Here is a 21,195-nt window from a genome sequence, read left to right on the forward strand (position 1 = left end):
AATCAGATAATCAGGGAATCAGGAAATCAGGAAATTTGAAAATCAGGGAATCAGGGAATCAGGGAATCAGAGAATCAGGGAATCAGGAAAACAGGGACTCAGGGAATCAGCCCAGCCAGCAGCAGAGGAGGGATGGCTGTGGCAGCAGCAGGAGAGGGGAGCAGCAGCAGCAGTGAATTCTCTGCCCCTGCCCTCACCTGCTGCAGGTGAGCAGTGAAGGGCTGCCCCCAGGAACCACACAGAAATTTTCATTTCAGCAGAAAGATGCACTTGGGTAAGTCCAGCACCTGAGCTCTTCCTTGTTTCTTACAGATCTGGCTTTGCAAAATCCCTGTAAAACAAGGGGATAGGATCCTTGTACAGATACATCAAAGGCAGATTAAAGTCTGGATGCCTGGAGAGGTTTAAGCACCAAACTCAGTGCGAGTTTAACCCTTCAGTATCCTTATTGATGTCAATAAATCCCACACAGCCATGCATGAGGGTGGGAGGGAGCTGGGAGTGAACCCAGGTTTGTGGAAAGGCTGTTCTGTCCCTTCCTGCCCCTGGGAATGGCACCACTCATGGTGCCAAAGGGACCACAGTCCCATGGGATTGGAATTTAACTCAGCAGAGTGATGGTTTTGTTTTGATTTGTGCCCCCAGTTGATTCAGGCTTATAGGGGAAAATTTGGCAGGCTTTATTCAGTCAGAATTTGTAGTCCTGTAAAGCAGCTTCATGAAATAATGCTAATTTCCTTGGAATTTAATCTCTGACAGAAGAAAAAAAGAAGAAAAGGACGCTACCAGGTTCTTGTTGTGTCAAGGAAACAACTTGTTTTGACGTTTCCAAAATGAAATGTTTTGATTTTTTTTTCATTTTGAAATAGCTTTTTCCTTGATGTTGTGGTATCTTTACATAATTCTAATCATTTGAAATTGAAATGAAACTGAATTTCGTGACCCAAAAATGAAAGCAAATGTAGGTGTGTTGATCCTCCAGCACTGGGGTGCCAGTGCCTGGGAGAGGGGACACTGAGCCCTGGGACACTTCAGGTGGCCCCTGGCTGGTCTGAGCTCAGTGACCAGTGGGGACAGAAATAAATCTCAGGTGAGGACAGAGTGTGAAAATTAAACCTCTTCAAAATGTGCTCGCAAAGGGCTGGGCAGAAGCTGCTGTTCTGCCTCAGAAAATGAATAAAAATCTGTGCAAATGCACTGTGCTCAGTGCTGGAAACGGGGGCAAAAGAAAGGTGGGAAGGAAAAAAACACTGAAGTTTTATCCCCCAAGTCTGGATTTTAAAAAGCAAAAGGTGATTGCTGAGGACTGTTAATGAGGGGATTTTTCAGTTGGTAACAGCAGCACACAGCAGACCTTGTGTCAGATCACAAAGGAACTATTAAACTTGCAGCTACAATTGGATGTTTGCCCAGAATTTAAGTCCTTTTAAAGTGTCCCACTGCTTGTCTCACTCGGGTAAATTCAGCTGAGGGTGTTGATGTTTGCCACAAAGCTGCAGAACAAACCAAAATATTTCTCAGAAATTAATTGGTATCAGAGTTTTCTAAATCAATATGCTCTATGAGATGCTTCAGCTCGATTAGTGCAGTAAAAACCATTTTTCATGTGCACAGGTCTCTGCTAATATCTGTTTATAGCAGTGCTAGGTGGGCTTGCATTGTCACTGCAAAGCCTGGCAGCAAACAAGCCCTAAAAACATTGGAGGTGTCTGGCTATGGAATTATCCCTCCAGAGGGGCTGTCCCTAATTCCAGCAGCATCCAGGGTGGATTCAAAGATCCACATTTGGGAATTTACAGGCCCATGTTTGGGAATTTACAGATCTGCATTTGGGAATTTACAGATCCTCATTTGGGAATTTACAGACCCACGTTTGGGAATTTACAGACCCATGTTTGGGAATTTACAGATCCATATTTGGAGATTTACACATCCACATTTGGGGGTTTACAGATCTGCATTTGGGAGATTACAGATCCATATTTGGGAATTTACAGATCTACATGTGGGAATTTACAGACCCACATTTGGGGATTTACAGATCTGCATTTGGGGGTTTAGAGACCCAGATTTGGGAATTTTCAGGTCCACATTTGGGAATTTACAGATCCACATTTGGGATTTACAGATCTACATTTGGAGATTTACAGATCTACATTTGGGGGTTTACAGACTCAGATTTGGGAATTTACAGAGCCATATTTGGGGATTTACAGATCCACATTTGGGAGTTTATAGACCCACATTTGGGGGTTTACAGACCCACATTTGGGGGTTTACAGACCCAGATTTGGGGGTTTACAGACCCCCATTTGGGGACATTTCTCACCCCAGCTGCTCAGGAAGCCCAGGCTGGCCAGGTCCCTCCTGGCCAGGTCCCTTGGGCTGAGCCCTGTGCTCTTGCTGATCCCTGGCTCATTTTGGGCTCAGTTCTGCAGAGCTCCCCCTCCCCTGAGTCATTTATAAATGACTTACAGAGCTAATAATGCCTCATCCTTTTGTACCTTGTACACAGCTTGTGTTCTCAAGTCTTTTATAGCTCAAATGAACTGCTTTTGCTTATTTATTTCCCTCCTCATTCATTTTTAATGGTTAGCAGAGACTCCCCCATTCTTCTCCTGACAGCAGTGATTTAGGCAGGGCTCATTACCATAACTTGGGTTTCTAAATATCCCCATTTCTGCGGGTAGACCCAGGAAAATGTGTGCAGTGCTAAATCAGGAGAGATCCCATGGGCTCTCCAGGGTGGCAGGGCTGTGTTTGAAGTGGATATTATACCCAGAGAGCACTTGTAGGAACATGGATGGGGACAGAGGCTCTGGGTGATCCCAAAATACAGATTTTTATGTGGGATTATCAGTGGCTTACATTCCCTGCTGGCCACCCTTGAGATGTACAGACCTAAACTGCTCAAGATACATCTTATTTTCAAAGATTTATTAGCTGTGACTTCCTAAGAGTTCCAGCAGAATTACTGTAGCAAAAAAAAAAACAGTTTCCTGTGCAGGTTTTGCTGTTATCCCATGGGAATTTAATAATGATAATGAGGTGGGGAAAGAAACTTATTTCTGGGAGCTGACAGTGAGATTGTGAGTGCCTCTTCTGGGAGCTGGGATGGACATTCCCCCTTCCCTCCCTCCCATTAGGTTTTGGATTCTGTTCAGCCCAAAGCTAAGACAGAGTTTATGGGACCAAAGGAATGTCAGCCACAAATTCAGATGTCCCACAGACAGCCTGCACACAGGGGAGTGGGAAAAGCAATAAAATCCTTTTTTTTAGGAAAAGCAGTAAAATTCTTTTAGGAAAAGCAGGAAAATCCCTTTTTTAGGAAAAGCAGGAAAATCCCTTTAGGAAAAGCAGGAAAATCCCTTTAGGAAAGGAATGGAAATGTTCACTGGAGAGCAGGTTGCAGGTCAGTGTGACAGGGACTTGAGGGATTTGTGAGAGGCATTATTCCTTCTTCCACATTTTCCCCAGGCTGGCTGAAGTCCTGCTGCAAGGCTTCCAGGAGTCTGGTGCTTTCTTCCACAGATAATGTGGAATAAAAGAAGATAAATGAATAAAAGCTCATTTCTCTGGTTTGTGATCACACCCCAGGAGTGTAGAGAAGGTGGGGACAGAGATGATTCCTTTTCAAACAAGACAAAATAAATGTAAAAAAAGAAGTGCCTTGTCCAGCAGAGAGAGAGCAAAGGCAGAGGGAGAGTAAAGAGAGAGAGTAAGGAGAAAAGAGGAGAGTGATTTCCCATTTACAGTACAATAAATCTTCCATGATGAATATTCTAACTTCCACTAACCAATCTAACACAAAATACAAATTCTACAGCATTTACATACAGCCTATAGGAATCCTTATATTAGCACAGTGTGTTACATTCTAAACTCTAAGATCTGATCTTTGGACCCTGGCAAGTCTTTTGTGCCCTTTGGAGTTGCTCTCTGGGCATTGTTTAATCAAGAGGGGATTAATTACCTTCAGGGGCCATCCCATTGTTTCATGGTTATTTGGTTATTTGAGCTTTCCTGTTTTACCTTCCCCAACAACTGCCAGGAGCTGTGTTGGGTCAGGGCAGGGCTCCCTGGATCTGTTTGGGTCAGGGCAGGACAGGGCTCCCTGGAGCTCTCTGGGTCAGGACAAGGCTCCCTGGATCTGTTTGGGTCAGGGCAGGTCTCCCTGGATCTGTTTGGGTCAGGGCAGGGCTCCCTGGAGCTGTTTGGGTCAGGATTCCCTGGATCTGTTTGGGTCAGGACAGGGCTCCCTGGATCTGTCTTCCCTGCTCTGGGGCTCTGGAATCACATCCCAGTGCCCAGGACATCCCTTCCCCCTGGCCATGTGTGTCCTGGCAGCAAATCCCTGCACAAACACTGCCCCTGTCCCAGTGAACAGCTTCCCAAGGCTCAGAAGGGACAGAGCAGCTGGATTTTCCTGCTCCCCCTGCATCTCTTCAGCCCCTCTGGTGCTGGAGGGTGAATGGCTGGGATGTGGCTGCAGGAGCAGCATGGCTGGGCTGCCTGCTCACTGATGGCCTGCTCCTGGCTGTGCTGGCCTGGTTTATGGAAATGTCCTGTCCTTTGCCCCACGTTTGGATGCTGCTCTGTCAGGACTGCATGCAGACTGCAGCAGAGCAGTGATGCTTATTCATTCCAGGGAGCTCAGTGAGCTCATAGCTGCAACTCCCCTCCCAGCCAGGGAAGCAGGCACACTTGGGTATCCCAAGCAGAGTCATTTCTTTCCTGACCATCAGTTTGTTCTATAAATCATAATCTTGAAGGCACAAGGTCATGGTATTTATTTAATCATTCATACAGTAGTCCTTTAGGGATGGATTCTTTTTTTTTAACTCTGTGCAGTAAACCCTGATAAAGTTGGAATCGAGGTCTGTTTGCCTGCCAAATTCTCTTTCTCTTGTTATTGCTTGAGCATTCATGAATTTAAAATCTGAGAGCCTGATTCCCATCTCTGACCAGCACAATTCAGAGTTATCTCTGTGGCCTGGGAGAGTCTGTGTGGAGTTCCAGCAAGGAGGTCATTCCTGCCATTCCTGCTGCTCCAGGGATGTTCCTGTGCCATTCCTGCTGCTCCAGGGATGTGCCTGTGCCATTCCTGCCATTCCTGCTCTCCCAGGTGTGTTCCTGTGCTATTCCTGCCATTCCTGCTGCTCCAGGGATGTTCCTGTGCCATTCCTGCTGCTCCCAGGGATGTTCCTGTGCCATTCCTGCCATTCCTGCTGCTCCAGGGATGTGCCTGTGCCATTCCTGCTGCTCCAGGGATGTTCCTGTGCCATTCCTGCTGCTCCCAGGGATGTTCCTGTGCCATTCCTGCTGCTCCCAGGGATGTACCAGAGCCATTCCCCATTCCTGCTGCTCCCAGGGATGTTCCTGTGCTTCTCCCAGAGCCATTCCCCATTCCTGCTGCTCCAGGGATGTTCCTGTGCCATTCCTGCTGCTCCAGGGATGTGCCTGAGCCATTCCTGCTGCTCCAGGGATGTGCCTGTGCCATTCCTGCCATTCCTGCTGCTCCAGAGATGTGCCTCTGCCATTCCTGCTGCTCCAGGGATGTTCCTGTGCCATTCCTGCTGCTCCAGGGATGTTCCTGTGCTTCCCCCAGAGCCATTCCCCATTCCTGCTGCTCCAGGGATGTTCCTGTGCTTCTCCCAGAGCCATTCCCCATTCCTGCTGCTCCAGGGATGTTCCTGTGCTTCCCCCAGAGCCATTCCCCATTCCTGCTGCTCACATTGAGTTTCTCCCACAGCCCAGCCCAGCCCAGCTCAGCTGGGATCAGCACTGGGAAGGAGTGGATGGAACATCAGTGCCCTGACGTGCCTGTGCTCAGCTGCCTGCCCTCAGCTCCTCCCTTCACGTTTTTTGGGGTTTTTGGATTTCCTTGCTGTGCAGCACATGGAGACTGGATCCTGAGAGGAGCTGGTGTAAAACAGGCTTACATGAGGCAATCCCAAAAAACCACAAATCTGCCTGTACACAAACTCCTGATTTCCTGCTGAAACCAACAGGAGTTTGACCTTAAAACAGACCTGGCTTGGAAGGCAGGCAGTGCAAGAGCCATGATAACCTGGTTTTGCTGTGTTACCTGGGCTCAGACAAAGCTGGATGGAAATGCATTTGCTATGGATCTCTCTGTGAGGGGGTTGTTGTTGTTCAAAGATAATATTATTAGGAATGCCAATTATCCTACAGAAGCTGGTGATATTTAAATATGATTTAAATTCATTCAGCATTTAAACAGAAAAGTAGAAAATGGCATTAAATTCAGGCAAGGATGAGGCTGTACATCCCAAAGTGAGAAATATTAAATACATTGATGGAATGGAATGGAAGGTCTGGCTGGTAATGGATTGTGAAAAGGGTTCAGGGTTCTAATAGATCATTCCTTCAGATCATCAGCACGGTAAAGTGGTAGTTAATAAATTATTTGACGTGTACATTTACTCATATATTTTAACTAACTGTAATGAACAGGTCCTGTCAGCTCACCTAGATCCTTGCAGCAGCTGCTAAATTGCTTGAGTGAGATTTACTAACTCTCTGCAATATTGATGTCCAGAGCTGCAGGTGATAAATAAAGTGAGATCAGGGCTGGTTTGAGCTGCTGTTCCAGGGCTGGGTGAGGGTCTGGCAGCAGCCTGGGCACAGCCCTGGGCTCTGCTGGGATGAGGTTTGGCTGGGACACCCCATTCCCTGGCACCTGTGACAGGACTCTTGAAGAATCTGTCCCATCCTGGGGTTGACTGGGGACACCTGTGCCTCCCCAGCCCTCCCTGCAGGCACTCACCTGTTCTCCCACCTCAGGGGTTCCTTGGTGCACACAGGGGAGAGCTGGGCAGTCTGAGCTTGGGGAGAGGACAGGAACCTTCTCTCCCTGCCAGCATCCCAGGTCTGTCCTGCTGTTGGAGTGGGAATTAAGGACCAAAAAAAAGCTGTTTCCTTATCTTAGCTCACACTTGAACTGTTTACAGCAGGAAAAACCAGCCTGGTAAAATGATGCTGAATTACACAGGCCATTAAGGGCACACCAGGCACCTTCCTTGTTATTCCTGGCTGTCCTCTGAACCTGGAGCTGCTCTAAACCTGGATCCTTTCTCTTCCTCCCACTCACTTACCCAGCATGTGGTGAACTTTATAATTAGTGAAGAGACTCATTAATTTTTATTTTTTTTTCCTTCTCCTTTTCATTTGCAGGTTTCTGACAGATGTGACTATGTCTTTGTCAACGGGAAGGAAATGAAAGGCAAAGTGAATGTCATAGTTAATTTCACTTACCAGCATCTGAGTGCCCCTTTAGAAATGACAGTCTGGATTCCTCGTCTCCCGCTGCAGATAGAGGTCTCTGACACAGAACTAAATCAGATCAAGGGCTGGAGAGTCCCCATCATCTCTAATAAGAGGTAGGTTTCATTAGAGGATGTTCATTCTGGGCTCTGCACTTGCCAGGGACCTGTCAGGACCAGTGGATCTGAACATGCTCATTTGGCCTTAATGCAATTCTGCTGTAAATTTGAAGGTCAGCAGACATTTATTCAATAGGCTCCTGCACTGGGCTTGGAAGGGAAATGGAAGCTGCAGGTTGCCTGAACCTGGATTGGAAATCAATTTCCTTTTGTAGCACTAATGACTGAGATGGGAAGAGCCAATTGGTCAAGTTAGGCAGGATGAGACATCAGCTCACGGATCAGTGTCAGAGGTCACAGTTAGCACATCCCTGCTCCACTCCCTGCACTGATCAGTGTCCCAGAGTCAGCACACAGGGCTGCAGATACTGCCAGTGCCCAGGCGATGGAGGGATGGATGGAGGGATGGATGGATGGATGATGGATGGATGGATGGATGGGTGGATGGATGATGGATGGATGATGGATGGATGATGGATGGATGATGGATGGATGGATGATGGATGATGGATGGATGGATGATGGATGGATGGATGATGGATGGATGGATGGATGATGGATGGATGGATGGATGATGGATGATGGAGGGATGGATGATGGATGGATGGATGGATGGATGATGGATGGATGATGGATGGATGGATGATGGATGGATGGATGGATGATGGATGGATGGATGATGGATGATGGATGGATGATGGATGATGGATGGATGATGGATGGATGATGGATGGATGGATGATGGATGATGGATGGATGATGGATGGATGGATGATGGATGGATGATGGATGATGGATGATGGATGGATGATGGATGATGGAGGGATGGATGATGGATGGATGATGGATGGATGGATGATGGATGGATGGAGGGATGGATGATGGATGGATGGATGGATGGATGGATGGATGGATGGATGATGGATGGATGATGGATGGATGATGGATGGATGGATGGATGGATGGATGGATGATGGATGATGGATGGATGATGGATGGATGGATGATGGATGGATGATGGATGGATGGATGATGGATGGATGCATGGATGGATGGATGGATGGATGGATGGATGGATGATGGCATGGATGGATGATGGATGGATGATGGATGGAGTGATGGATGGATGGATGGATGATGGATGGATGATGGATGGATGATGGATGGATGGATGGATGGATGGATGGATGGATGGAGCAGGTCAGACCTGTCTGCACCTCTTGTCAGTGTTATCAAGAACAAGAGGAACAAATGGACAGAGCAGGTCCTTGGTGTTACCACCTGCAAATGAAGACATTTATTACAGGTTCCTGTTAGCGTCAGAGCAAAGACATTTTGGTGGAGATGTGATTTCAAATTGTACTGTGCAGAGAGGGATGTGTGTGTAGGTGCAGAGGAGATTTCCATGGCAACACAGAGATGTTTATGGGAAGATCCAGAAAGAAAAGGAGCTTAAAGGTCCTGAAAGCAAGGGCTTGACCTGGAAAACAATGGAAGGCACTTGGGGAGGGCAGTGTGGCAGCAGAGCTGGGAGGTGATGTCCAGTGCTGTTCCTGAGTTCTGAACATGGGATGCAGGATCAAAGTGGGAGAACCTGCAGGAAGCAGCCTGGCCTCAGGCAGCTGTTGGAAAGGACGAAACAGGAAAACCTTATAAATACGAGTGCTTAGCAAAAGATTTTGAGAATATGGAAACCATGAGCGAGATTGCAATGAAAGCCATCCTTGAGATACCAAATAAACTGCAAACTTCAGGATCAGAATGTTATAAATGAGAAACAAAGTTAGCAAAAAAAAAAAAAAAAAAAATTTAGCAAAATTTTGATTGGTTTATTTTATATAAACAGAGCACACAGTGCTGGGGAAAACGTGAGGGGTCACCTCCCACTCCCCACTTCCACTGAACCTGGTTTGCAGCTCCCTTTTTATAGTCTGGTTTTCCTTGTAGTAATCAACAATTGTTATTGTTTTGTTGTAGTAGTTCTGCAAGGTAAGAACTGGTGGTCAAAGAAACTTCCAAACTTCTGTGGGACAGCTCTTGGGACAATTGGCCATGTAACCATCTGGTGGTGGGAGATAAAAACAGGAGAAGTGGGAAGCCTGATCTTTAGCAGATAGTTTGTGATTGATCACACCAAGGCAGGAAATCTGATTCTGCAGAATGTGCTGGGCTGTGTGAAAGCTGCCAGTAGATACAACTTATTTAGGAAACATATTCATAACAGGGGGATTTAAACAGAATGGGTTTAATCTTATATTTCCCTTTATCTAGGTCCATGTTCTTTTGTTATTTTAAGTATTTAAAGTATTTTGTAAGTTCTTTTCTTCTCTCAAACCTTCTGCTTTATACAAACTCCAAAACTCGTGTGGTTAACGCGAATCCTTTCTCGAATACCACAAGACTATAGGGAGCCCCTGAGTTTGTCCTGAGCACCAGGAACTCCCCAGGCAGGTGTGTCTGTGGTGCTGCAGTGCAGCTGAGCTGATTCCCTGCTCTGCTGTCCCCAGGCCGGCCAGGGACAGCGATGACGAGGACGAGGAGGAGCGCAGGGGCCGGGGCTGCGCCCTGCAGTACCAGCACGCCATGGTCAGGGTGCTCACGCAGTTTGTGGCCGAGCCCCCCGAGCCTGGGGCTCCCCTGGCTCACCTGCTGGGCTCGGACTGGCAGCTGGACATCACCCACCTGGTCAGGGACTTCATGCAGGTGGAGGAGCCGCGCATCGCCCGGCTGCAGGAGGGGCAGGTGCTGGTGGGGCTGGAGCTCGGCATGACCACCATCCAGGTAGGCACACCTGGCCTCTCCTCCGGGGCTCCTGCCTTCCCCCAGTGCTTCCAGACCCCCCTGGCAAAGGTCTGAGAGGCCCTGGCCTGGTGCTCAGGGGTCCTGGGGGCCGGACTTAAATCCCTGGAGAAATCTGCCAACGCTGCAGGAAGAATTGCGAGTCACAAAAAGTCAGTAGAGTGCAAATGAGATTGTTAGAAAAGTGTGTTGGGAAGGATGAGCCAGGAAGACATTACAAAAATGAATGCTTAGATTTTGAGAATATGGAAACCATGAGTGAGACTGAAATGAAAGCCACTTTTGAGATACCAAACCTCAAAAGTGAATTTTTAGAAATGTTTATAGTAGGGGGTTTGAAGCCAATATGGAGGATTTTGGGTGTGGTATGTCTTTTCCTTTTTCTTCTTCATGCCATCCATGTTGAATGCCAGCCTGACATTCTTTGGTTGGTCTGAGACAGATTTGGACAGTGTAATAAAATCGTCATGTATTGGAAAGTAATTGTAAATATTAGGTAGGTAATCTGAAAGAATTTGAAATAATTTTTTAGGTAAGAAACAACAATGTGTATTGGCAGGCTTTGTCTGATTATTTTTGTCCAATAGTTTCTAATTTTTGCCAAGGTTGTAGTTTTTGAACCTCGAGCCAGGATTTGGGTTTTCACAGGGATGCAGCTGCTGGAACAGCTCAGTCTTCTCCCAGCCTGCACTGGCAGAGCAAAGTGAAAATTCACCTCGAATATCAATCCAAATATTAATTAAAAGAAAAGGAGAAGGAGATGGGGGAGAGAGATTATTGCAGTGATACTGAAGTAGGAGACATGTTAACAAACACTAGAACAGGGATAAAATCTCTCTCCAAACATTCTTATCATCCCAGACTGTCAAAGCAGGGAACAGCCAGCACACCTGTCAATAACGAGCCTGTCAAGGCTGGAGAAATGGGATTTCAGATTTTTGGCTTTCTGCAAAATCTGCAAAGATTTTCTGAATGCCTTTCTAAACCTCTGCAACTCACAATGCTCATAAACCAACCAGTGCACATAAAACTGTGGAAAGAAAAATCCAAGGGTAAAAAGCAAGTTATATTTAAAGAACAGCTCTTACAAGCTGCTTCCAAACTGCTCTGTACCCTGCATGGATCATTAAATTCAACTTGCTTGCTAATGAGCATCTTGGATGTCATGTATCACTGCTCTGACCTCTGTGTGTATTTTCTTAACCAAAACAAATTCCCTCTGTCAATTTTGCATTCAGTACCATGAGAGGTTATTGTAGCAATACATTACCCTTCCTTTCCACAGGACAGAAATAAATACCACTTATTCAGTGGATTTTATATAAATCTACAGGCTGCATTATATTTATGCTACCTCAAAACATGAAGATTGATCAAATACTTATATTTTATACAAAGATTACATTTACAGCTAGTTACTGCATCTGAGGCAGATGTGGTTATTATATTTACATCTGAGGCAGATGTTATTATATTTACAGACCACATCTGAAGCAGATGTGGTTGGCACATTGCAGAGGGGAATGGCACAGGTGAAAGTAAAAGGTGAAAGGTGTTACAGGCTCCTGTTATTGCAGAAGAGGTTCAAAATGTCACTAGTCCTGTTTAATCACATTTTAATAGTGCCTGCTGTGAGAAATCCTTCCCATGAGCATCCCTCACCTGTGTTACATGAATTCTGGGTGGTTGTTTGGTGGTGCTGTACAAACTGGCTGCTCTAACTCCAGCTTTTCTTTCCAGATACTGTCCCCCCTTTCAGATGCCATCCTGGCTGAGAAGACAGTGACAGTCCTGGACGAGAAGGTGACAATAACTGACCTGGGAGTGCAGCTGGTGGCAGGACTGTCCCTGTCCCTGCAGCTCAGCCCAGGGAGCAACAGGGCCATCTTTGCCACTGCAGTGGCCCAGGAGCTGCTGCAGTCCCCCAAGCAGGTACTGCTGCCCAGGAGGGAGGGACAGCTCTGAGCCACTGCCCCTGCCACTCCCAGCTGCTGGGATTGAGCAGAGCTTCACTTCTAGTGCTCATGGAATGTTCTGTTCATGGGATTTTCCTGAAGACCACCAAGGGTCCTAAAGAGAAAAACAAAGATCTCCCAAAAGGGCGCTGTGTTTGAACAGGCAGCAAACACCTTTCCTGTGGTGGCTGATCCCATGAATAACAGGCACACACACACACACAGATTCCCCTTTTCTGTCCATCCAGCACCCCCTGGATCCCAGCACATTCTGCCACCACAGCCTCCCACCACAGGTATCCAAACCAACCCTTTAATTCCACCTTTCCATGGGAAAGTGCCAAACTCTCCTTCCTTTAGTCACTTCCTGTGAGCACTTTAAGAAGTCAGGGAACATCCCTTTCATTCTGAGTCATTTCTGGAACATGAATCAGCATCACTGACTCATTTCCTGATTCATGATTTCATAAACCATTTGTTTTCCCTCTATTACTCTTAGTTCCTTTATTAGGGAACCAACAGTTACCAAGGGCTTCTGGACTTTGCCATGTCCTCATCAGTCCCTGCTGGGATTTGTCCTTGTGCTTCTGTACACATTTGAAATTTAAACTTTTTTTTTCCAAACCAAATCCATCAGTCTGGGGCTTTTCATCAAGGATGCACTGGGCTCTTAACACTTAGGCATGTTCTGAGCTTTAAAGGTAAATGATCATGGCATGCACACTTGAAGCCTGGCCAGCTGCTGAGGTGCTTTAATTCATCATGGGGTCTTATCCTTGGGAGGCAGGATGAGAAATAATGCAGAGCTGCTTTATAGGGTGATAAAAACCAGGCTGCCATCGTGTTCCAGGAGTCAAGGAATCGATGCCAGGCAGGCTGAGGGAAGGCCAGTGAGCTAATCCACGACTTGGGGAGTTTAACAAAGTGCCCTGAGCCAGCCCAGGAGCAGGGGGTGATGCCAAAGTCCCACTGTGCTGCCAGCCTGGCATTCCCATCCCACAGATGGAGGCTGGACAGGTCCTTCTGCACCACCCTAAACCAGAGAGAAAACTGTGTGTGTGCCCTCCAGCCTGGTGGGAAAGGCAGCCCAGCCCCTCCATGGCTCAGGACAGGATCTGCACAGTCCCTACAAGCAATGCAAAATCATTAAATGCTTATGCAGGTTTAAGCAGCACAGGGGGAGGATGAGAGTTGATGACATAAACTCTATGCAGTCTTCAAGAAACATCCAAAGATTAATAAACACAAAGCTGGGATTTATGACAGTGTCAGCAAAGTCTTAGGGCTCTGTCCTGAAATAGAGACAGAAGCAAATCCCCCATTGAAGCAGGGGAGCTTTGTGGCTCTGAGGATTTGGGAATCAGGCCAGGAGATTGTGCTCCACAAAATCCCCAAAGACTGGGAGCTTATTCTCCATGCTCTGAACAGGTGAATGACTTTGTACTGTGAACAATTTAAAGGATAATCAAATGTGTTTATTCTCTGTGCATATGAGGAGTGAGAACGTAAATGCAGTCTGTATGAAAAACTGCTGATTTAAAGAAACAGGACTTCTATATTCATGATCTTCAGAAATTATTTTGCTGGTTGGGTGTCTGTCTGTCTGTCTGTCAGACTCTCAGAGCAGGGTGATCCCAGCTCTGACCAGAAAAAATCTCATTTCAGACCGTAGAGAATCCACTGATGGGGGCAGGTCAGGCTGGTGGGGATTCTCCAGTGCAGATATCCCAACCAGGACAAGTCAGAACATCAGGAGCAGGATGAGATTCCAGGAGAGCAACCAGAATTTTGTCTGTAAATGTTCAATATACAAATGCAAAGATTTTTTTCAGGTGGCACAGCAATTTTCAGCGGCCACTTGAGAGTCCTTAGAGACTGATTTTCAGAAATGGGTGAGCACGTGTTTCCTGAAATTTAAAAACACTCAAAAATGTTTCAAGTCAGAAGCCAAAAGTCAGGATCAGCAAAGCTGCAGCATTAGGCAGGTTCTGTTACAGGATTATTCCCAGGTCAGATCCATTTGCATTCAGTGAAAGCCTCCACACACACTGGAGTACACAATCTGCATGGCTGTGACACGAGATTAAACTTTATTATTGTCTTGCTTTTAATTGCTAACAAGTGTAAAAATTGCCCTGGCCATTTCCTAAAGAAGCAACTGATTGGTTTCCTCTGCTTATGCAATCTGCTAATTTAATTTGGGAGGCAGAACTCCAGGAGTGAAGGTATGGAGTCGTGGGCAGGCCTGTTTGCTGTGTTAGCTATCTTTTAACATGTGCTTTGTGTAATAAGAGGAGACTTTGTATTTTAAACAGCTTAGAAATAATGTTGGGGCTTTTTACTTAAATATACAAATAATATATATATATATAGTTATATTATATTATATTATATTATATTATATTATATTATATTATATTATATTATATTATATTATATTATATTATATTATATTATATATCATATCATATCATATCATATCATATCTATTTATATATATATAATATAAATGATCTCAGTCACTGGTAATGCTTCCTGGCATGCAATTTATTATGGTGCTGAAGTAGATCCTGCAGAGCCCAGGGGGGATGCGGCTCCTTTAAGCACCTTTGTGGAAACAAATCTTACCCTCAACAAGTGTTTTAGACTTTGTGTTAACATCTTGGCAAGATACTAATTTCACTGCTCTCCCTGTGGATTTCTGTTCTGATCACTAATGGTACCTGTGAGGAGGAGGAGCGAACCAGAGCAGAGCACAGTTCCTGTGATGATCACTCTGAGTGTGTATTTAATTTTTGTTTCCTGTGCCACAGGAGGCAGCCATCAGCTGCTGGCTCCAGTTCAGTGACGGCTCTGTGGTGCCCCTGGATGTCTATGACTCCAAGGACTTCTCCCTGTCCGCCAGCTCCCTGGATGAGCGCGTGGTGTCCATCCAGCACGACCCCAGGGTCCGCTGGCCGGTGGTCGCAGCCGAGACCGAGGGCCAGGGCGCCCTGGTGAGGGTGGAGATGGTGATCAGCGAGTCCTGCCAGAAATCCAAGAGGAAGAGCGTGCTGGCCGTGGGCAGCGGCAGCATCAGGGTCAGGTTTGGGCAGAGCGACGCCAACAGCAGTGACAGCAAGCACAGGGGCGCTGGAGCCCAGCTGGAGAACCAGAAACAGCCCTGGCACGGCCAGTTCTACAGCTCCTCCATGGGCCTGGAGCAGGGCAGGCCCACCACCACCCACAGGGCCGTGCTGAGCAGGAAGGAGGACAGGGACAGCCTGCTGGATGACGACAGCCAGAACCTGCCCCTGGACTTCACCAGCTTCCCTGCGCAGGTGGAGCTGCCCAGGGACAGCGGGGACGCGGGGGACAGCGAGCTGGTGCAGTCCCCCCGGGGGCTCAGCGACCTGGAGATCGGCATGTACGCGCTGCTGGGCGTCTTCTGCCTGGCCATCCTGGTGTTCCTCATCAACTGCGCCGCCTTCGCTCTGAGGTACAGGAGCAAGCAGGTGCCCCTGGAGGAGCAGGAGGGCCTGAGCCACTCGCACGACTGGGTGGGGCTGAGCCACAGGACGGAGCTGCTGGAGAAGCACGGCGGCTTCGGGCCCCAGCCCGAGGAGCAGGTCACGGCCATCGACACGGGGCTGGGCTGCCGGGACAGCCGGCACCTGCTCGGCACGGCTGCCCCCGAGGACGGGCAGCCCTTCGGGCCCGCCGAGCCCTCGCTGGGTGAGGCCCAGGAGCGCCGGGGCGAGCCCGCCGCCTCGCCCACCTCCAAGAGGAAACGCGTCACGTTCACCACCTTCACCGCCATCTCCTCCGAGCGCGGCTGCCCCGCCGTCAGCTCCATCCTGATGAGCAACGAGGACGACATTAAATGGGTCTGCCAGGACATGGACCTGGGGGAGTGCAAGGAACTTAAGAACTACATGGAGAGGTTGCACGAAAACGCGTGACGAGACACAAACCACCTTCTGGGTTTGGTTTGTTTGTTTGTTTTTCACTCACCTTCTGCCTTTAATTTTGGGTAGTGGGGCAAAACCTTGTGTTCTGACGAGAATCAGCTGGTGGATAATCACTCAGCGGAGCCCCAAGAAGCCGCCCAAAAGCAGCTGGGAGAGCAGAGATCCTGGACAGCTCTTACAATTCAAGTTCTTCTCTGTGCTCAGAGATGGAAGTGAGAGATGTGTGTGGTTTTTTGATACACGGTAACATGAAAAAAAAAAACAACACAACTTAGAAAAATAATACGGTCTCACTCTCTGTGCTTTCCCAGGAAATCAATAAATATAACAAACTCCAGTGCAGTTTGGATATTACAAAGCTCACACAGCTCTGCTGTTCAATATTGCAAGCTTTGGTTAAAAGCAAAAGATTGGTCTCAGAATAAATAGATCCATGAAAAGAGCATGTCGTTGGAGGCACGTGCAGAGAATATCCAGCCAGGAACATTAATTTAAAGCTGACAAAAACCAACAGTGTGGAGGAAGCAGCTCCCAGAGCTGGAGTCAGGAGTTCCCAAAGAGTCTGGAGGGGATAAAGCTGGGCTCTTACAAACCAGCAGCTTTGCCTCCCAAGCACTGACAATGGATACACACACACAGGTCAAACTGAAACTCTCTTTTTAAGTAGATGCCAAGGTAATAAACTTTGCCAGCCAATTTTCGGTATTTCTTAATTTGTAAAATAGCAGAAGATACAATCTATACTCAGAATATCACTCATACTAAGGAAGGTCTGTTTTGGAAAGTTTGAGAGAACGAGCTATTTTTAAAAGCCCACTTTATCTGACTGTCCTGTTTTGAATTTGTATTCCCAGCCTTTTGTCTGGAGCTCCCAGCTGGTGTCCTGAGGGCACTTCCCAGATCAGGCAGCCTTGGAAGCTGTGCTCCTTTCCCCTTTCCCTTTTCCTTTCCTTTTTCCCTTTTTCCCTTTCCCTTTTTCCCTTTCTCTTTCCCTTTCCCTTTTCCCTTTTTCCCTTTCCCTTTTTCCCTTTCTCTTTCCCTTTCCCTTTTCCTTTTTCCCTTTCCCTTCCCCTTTTTCCCTTTCCCTTTTTCCCTTTTTCCCTTTTTCCCTTTTTTCCTTTTTTCCCTTTTTCCCTTCCCCTTTTTCCCTTTTTTCCATCCCCTTGTCCCTGCCCTCCTCTGGGGGATTTGGGGTTCAGTTCCTGGTGCTCCCCCTTAGCCCAGCACGTTTGGAGGGCAGAGGGGAGAGCTGCTCACTGAGCCCTGCCCAGCTAAACTCAGCTCCTGTTTCTCCCAGGGGGGTGATTTTCTTCTGTTCCCTTCTGATGAGGATGTACATAATGTAGGATTCCAGTCCCCTCCAGCCCCCACACCAGGACATTCCTTGTGAGAGGAGCCTCCAGTGGCAAAGTGCCAAAGCACCAACTGAAATCCAGCTAAGGGATTTTATTTATAAAAGTATTTCAAGTTCCCCTTTATTTTCTGGAGTAAATCCTTGCCCCCTTTTTGTTGTCTTCCACCACTGGATCTGGTTGATCAGTTTAATACACACCCACCCTCCCACAAACACTTAGATTGAATCCCTCTATATTTAGAATGTACTGTAGATTGTAAGAATGTAATATATATATTTATAAACATGCCAACTGTGAATAAAATTTGCATTTTAGTGGCTTCATCTTTTTTTTCCCCTACTCTGAACACCTCTTTCCTTTGACTGTCAGAACATTTACCCTGAGAGAGCCTGGCAGCCGTTCAGAGCTGTGTCCTTTGATGGGTCCTGGCACAACCTACTCCCAGGATTTTACATGGTGGGAGAACATGCAGCACCACCACGATGCTATGCTGCAAATGTAGGTGCACCAAGGTCTGAAAATAAATCCACGTGGTTTTATTGCAGCCTGGTACCCAACATGTGCATTTCTGGGGTTGGGTCCTGCTTTTCTCCTCTTGGGAAGATCCACATTTGGCTAAACAAAACTAAGGCAACTTTAAGAGAGTAGGTGAGGAAATAGAGCAGACAGGAATGAATGGAGTTGTGCTCACAGTGCTCTTTCCTGCCTGAGCCCCTGTGCAGGATGCTGAGTGAACTGTGCCCTCCTGCATGCAGGCAAACACTAATTAATCTGCTAACAGCAGAATAAATTAGTGGAGATCTTTGCATGTCTGTGTCTGTTGGGAGGGGGTGTCTGTGCACATTCCCTTTTCCCACACTTTAAGCAAAACCTTCTGCACTTGGGGCATCCCAGGGGAGGAATTTCACGTTCCAGGCTCAGCAAAGGTGGGGCTGAATCCCACCCCATGGGATTGTGATGGTTGAGGTGCTGCATGCACACAATGCTCTGCAGCTGTGGCTCCCACTGGCAATGCCTTGAACCTGACAGAGAGCCCTGCTGGCAGCAAGCACTCTCCTCTGAGAGTCATTAATCACCTTTTTGTTTTCTTCTTTTTGCACTTGCCTCTTATTTTCATTGAGTCTCTCTTCCTGTGAGTAGACTGATTGAGGCATGATTAAAAATAAATTTATCTGGTACAGTTTGGCTCTTTTTAGAGACTTTATGCATGACTACAATCAGCAGTAGCAACTCAATGGTCCTATAAATCAGGTGAGCTGGTTCTTTACTCTCCTCTTTCATTTTAAAAGCTTCCCCTTCAGCACTCTTAAATATATGGTGCTTTAGATCCAGCTGCATTAATACACCAAGTCTGAGAAATGCAGCTAAATAAGTGGTTTGAAACAAAACCTCTCTGGAGGCGACTTAAAAAGCAGAATAGGTATTAAATCCATGTGCAGCCTGCACCAAGGAGCTCTGGAAACCACTGTGACACCTCGTTTCTGCAGTGGATGGGATGTAAATGAGAGGAGCAGCCTGGGGAGCTTCAGCTCAGCTCTGTGAGTGCTCAGTGTGTGCCAGCCCTGACCCCCATGCCCCAGGGGCTGCTCTGCTGTGGGACATCCCCACGGGAGCTGCAGGGCAGGTGACAGCTTGGGAGAGCCTTTCCTGTGGCCTGAGCAGAGAGCTGGCTGCACTCACTGCTATTGATCCCAGCCCAGCAGCATCTCTGAGCACTGAGCTCGGGGAAGGAGCTATCCCTGCCAAATGGTGCGTTTAGAAATGCCTCGAGCCTCTAAAAAAACTCCCAGAGATGAATTTATTTAGTCCTGAAAGCCCAGCAGCTCTGTCACATATTGCTACATGTTCATTGTGGTGCCAGAGCCCATCCCTGCCCGGCCCTGGAGCACTGCAGGCACACAGCTGAGTGTTCCAGTCCAGAAACCAGAGCCCAGCAGGCACAGGTGTGTGCAGGGGCAGGAGGTGTGTCCTGCTGTCACACAGGTGTGTCCTGTAGGGCACAGGTGTGTCCTGCTGTCACACAGGTGTGTCCTGTTGTCATACAGGTGTGTCCTGCAGGGACACAGGTGTGTCCTGCTGTCACACAGGTGTGTCCTGCTGCCACACAGGTGTGTCCAGCAGCAGGAGGGTGTGTCCTGGTGTCACACAGGTGTGTCCAGCAGCAGGGAGGTGTGTCCTGCTGTCACACAGGTATGTCCTGCTGTCACACAGGTGTGTGCAGGGGCAGGAGGGTGTGTCCTGCTGTCACACAGGTGTGTCCTGCTGTCACACAGGTGTGTCCAGGAGCAGGAGAGTGTGTCCTGCTGTCACACAGGTGTGTCCTGCTGCCACACAGGTGTGTCCAGCAGCAGGGAGGTGTGTCCTGCTGTCACACAGGTATGTCCTGCTGTCACACAGGTGTGTCCAGCAGCAGGCAGGTGTGTCCTGCAGGACAGGTGCCAGGTGCCATTCCTCAGTGCCCTGGCTGGCTGCAGCTGGAGCTGTCCCCTGAGGACAGGAGAGCTCTAACCCAAGCTGGGCTGTCACCTGCAAAGTGCTGAGGAGGCAGAACTTGCATTCTGCTCCCAGTTCCTTTGTGTCTGAGAACTCCCTAATGGCCAGAGAGGAGCAGAGCTCCTGCTCCTGCTCAGCAGATCAGAGGGGCCAGGGTAACTCAGAGTGCCTGCACCAGGATCATCTCCTCCCTTGCTGCTGATGTCACCTGAAGAGCTCTGTCACCAAACCCTTCCTTCTGCTCCCTGCTGCAGGTGAGCAGCCCAGGATACAGTCTGAGTGTGTGTGTGTGTGAGAGCCCTGCCAGGGAGGCTGGGCAGTGACAGCACAGTGACAGCACAGTGCCAGCACAGTGCCAGGGCTGCTGGGCAGTGCCAGCACAGTACCAGGGTGGCTGGGCAGTGACAGCACAGTGCCAGCACAGTGACAGCACAGTGCCAGGGCTGCTGGGCAGTGACAGCACAGTGACAGCACAGTGCCAGCACAGTGCCAGGGCTGCTGGGCAGTGACAGCACAGTGACAGCAGAGTGCCAGCACAGTGCCAGGGAGGCTGGGCAGTGCCAGCACAGTGACAGCACAGTGACAGCACAGTGCCAGCACAGTGCCAGCACAGTGCCAGGGAGGCTGGGCAGTGACAGGACAGTGCCAGGGAGGCTGGGCAGTGCCAGCACAGTGCCAGCACAGTGCCAGGGTGGCTCTGCACTGCACAGACAGCTCCTGCCACATCTCCTGCAGGGACACCAGTGCCCCAGCCACGCTGCTTGGCACCAGCCCTGAGCCTGCTGGCTCCTTGCTGCTCTGGGGCACATCAGGGCTCCTGAGGCAGCCACAGACCTGCCCTGCTCTGCCCCGGCTGGGCACCAGCTCTGTGCCTGAACTCCTCCTGCTCTGCTCTGTGCTGGCCTGACTTTATGGGTACCATTTCTCTCTGTACACGAAATCCTCCAGTTCTGATCCTTGCTGGGCTGACTCTATGGGCTCCATCTCTCTGTGTGCCTGAATTCCTCCAGCTCTGGTCCTTGCTGGGCTGTCTCTATGGGCTCCATCTCTCTGTGTGCCTGAATTCCTCCAGCTCTGCTCTGTGCTGGGCTGCTCTGGCTGGGCTCCATCTCTCTGTGTGCCTGAATTCCTCCAGCTCTGCTCTGTGCTGGGCTGACTCTATGAGCTCCATCTCTCTGTGTGCCTGAATTCCTCCAGCTCTGGTCCTTGCTGGGCTGGTCCAGCTGGGCTCCATCTC

General features: G+C 48.4%; 1 protein-coding gene across 1 annotated transcript in view; it reads left to right on the forward strand.

Moving 5' to 3' along the window:
- Positions 1-16,447, forward strand: part of LOC130259837 (transmembrane protein 132D-like) — a 179,078-nt gene extending 162,631 nt beyond the window's left edge. The window contains exons 6-9 of the mRNA XM_056504582.1: positions 7,198-7,403; positions 9,914-10,187; positions 11,946-12,137; positions 14,974-16,447. Coding sequence (XP_056360557.1) covers positions 7,198-7,403; positions 9,914-10,187; positions 11,946-12,137; positions 14,974-16,101 — 1,800 coding nt within the window. The 3' untranslated portion in view covers positions 16,102-16,447. The remainder of the gene's footprint in view (positions 1-7,197; positions 7,404-9,913; positions 10,188-11,945; positions 12,138-14,973) is intronic.
- The last annotated feature ends 4,748 nt before the right edge of the window (positions 16,448-21,195 follow it).

The sequence above is a fragment of the Oenanthe melanoleuca genome, chromosome 15 (genome assembly GCF_029582105.1).
Source record: "Oenanthe melanoleuca isolate GR-GAL-2019-014 chromosome 15, OMel1.0, whole genome shotgun sequence".
Lineage (NCBI taxonomy): Eukaryota > Metazoa > Chordata > Aves > Passeriformes > Muscicapidae > Oenanthe > Oenanthe melanoleuca.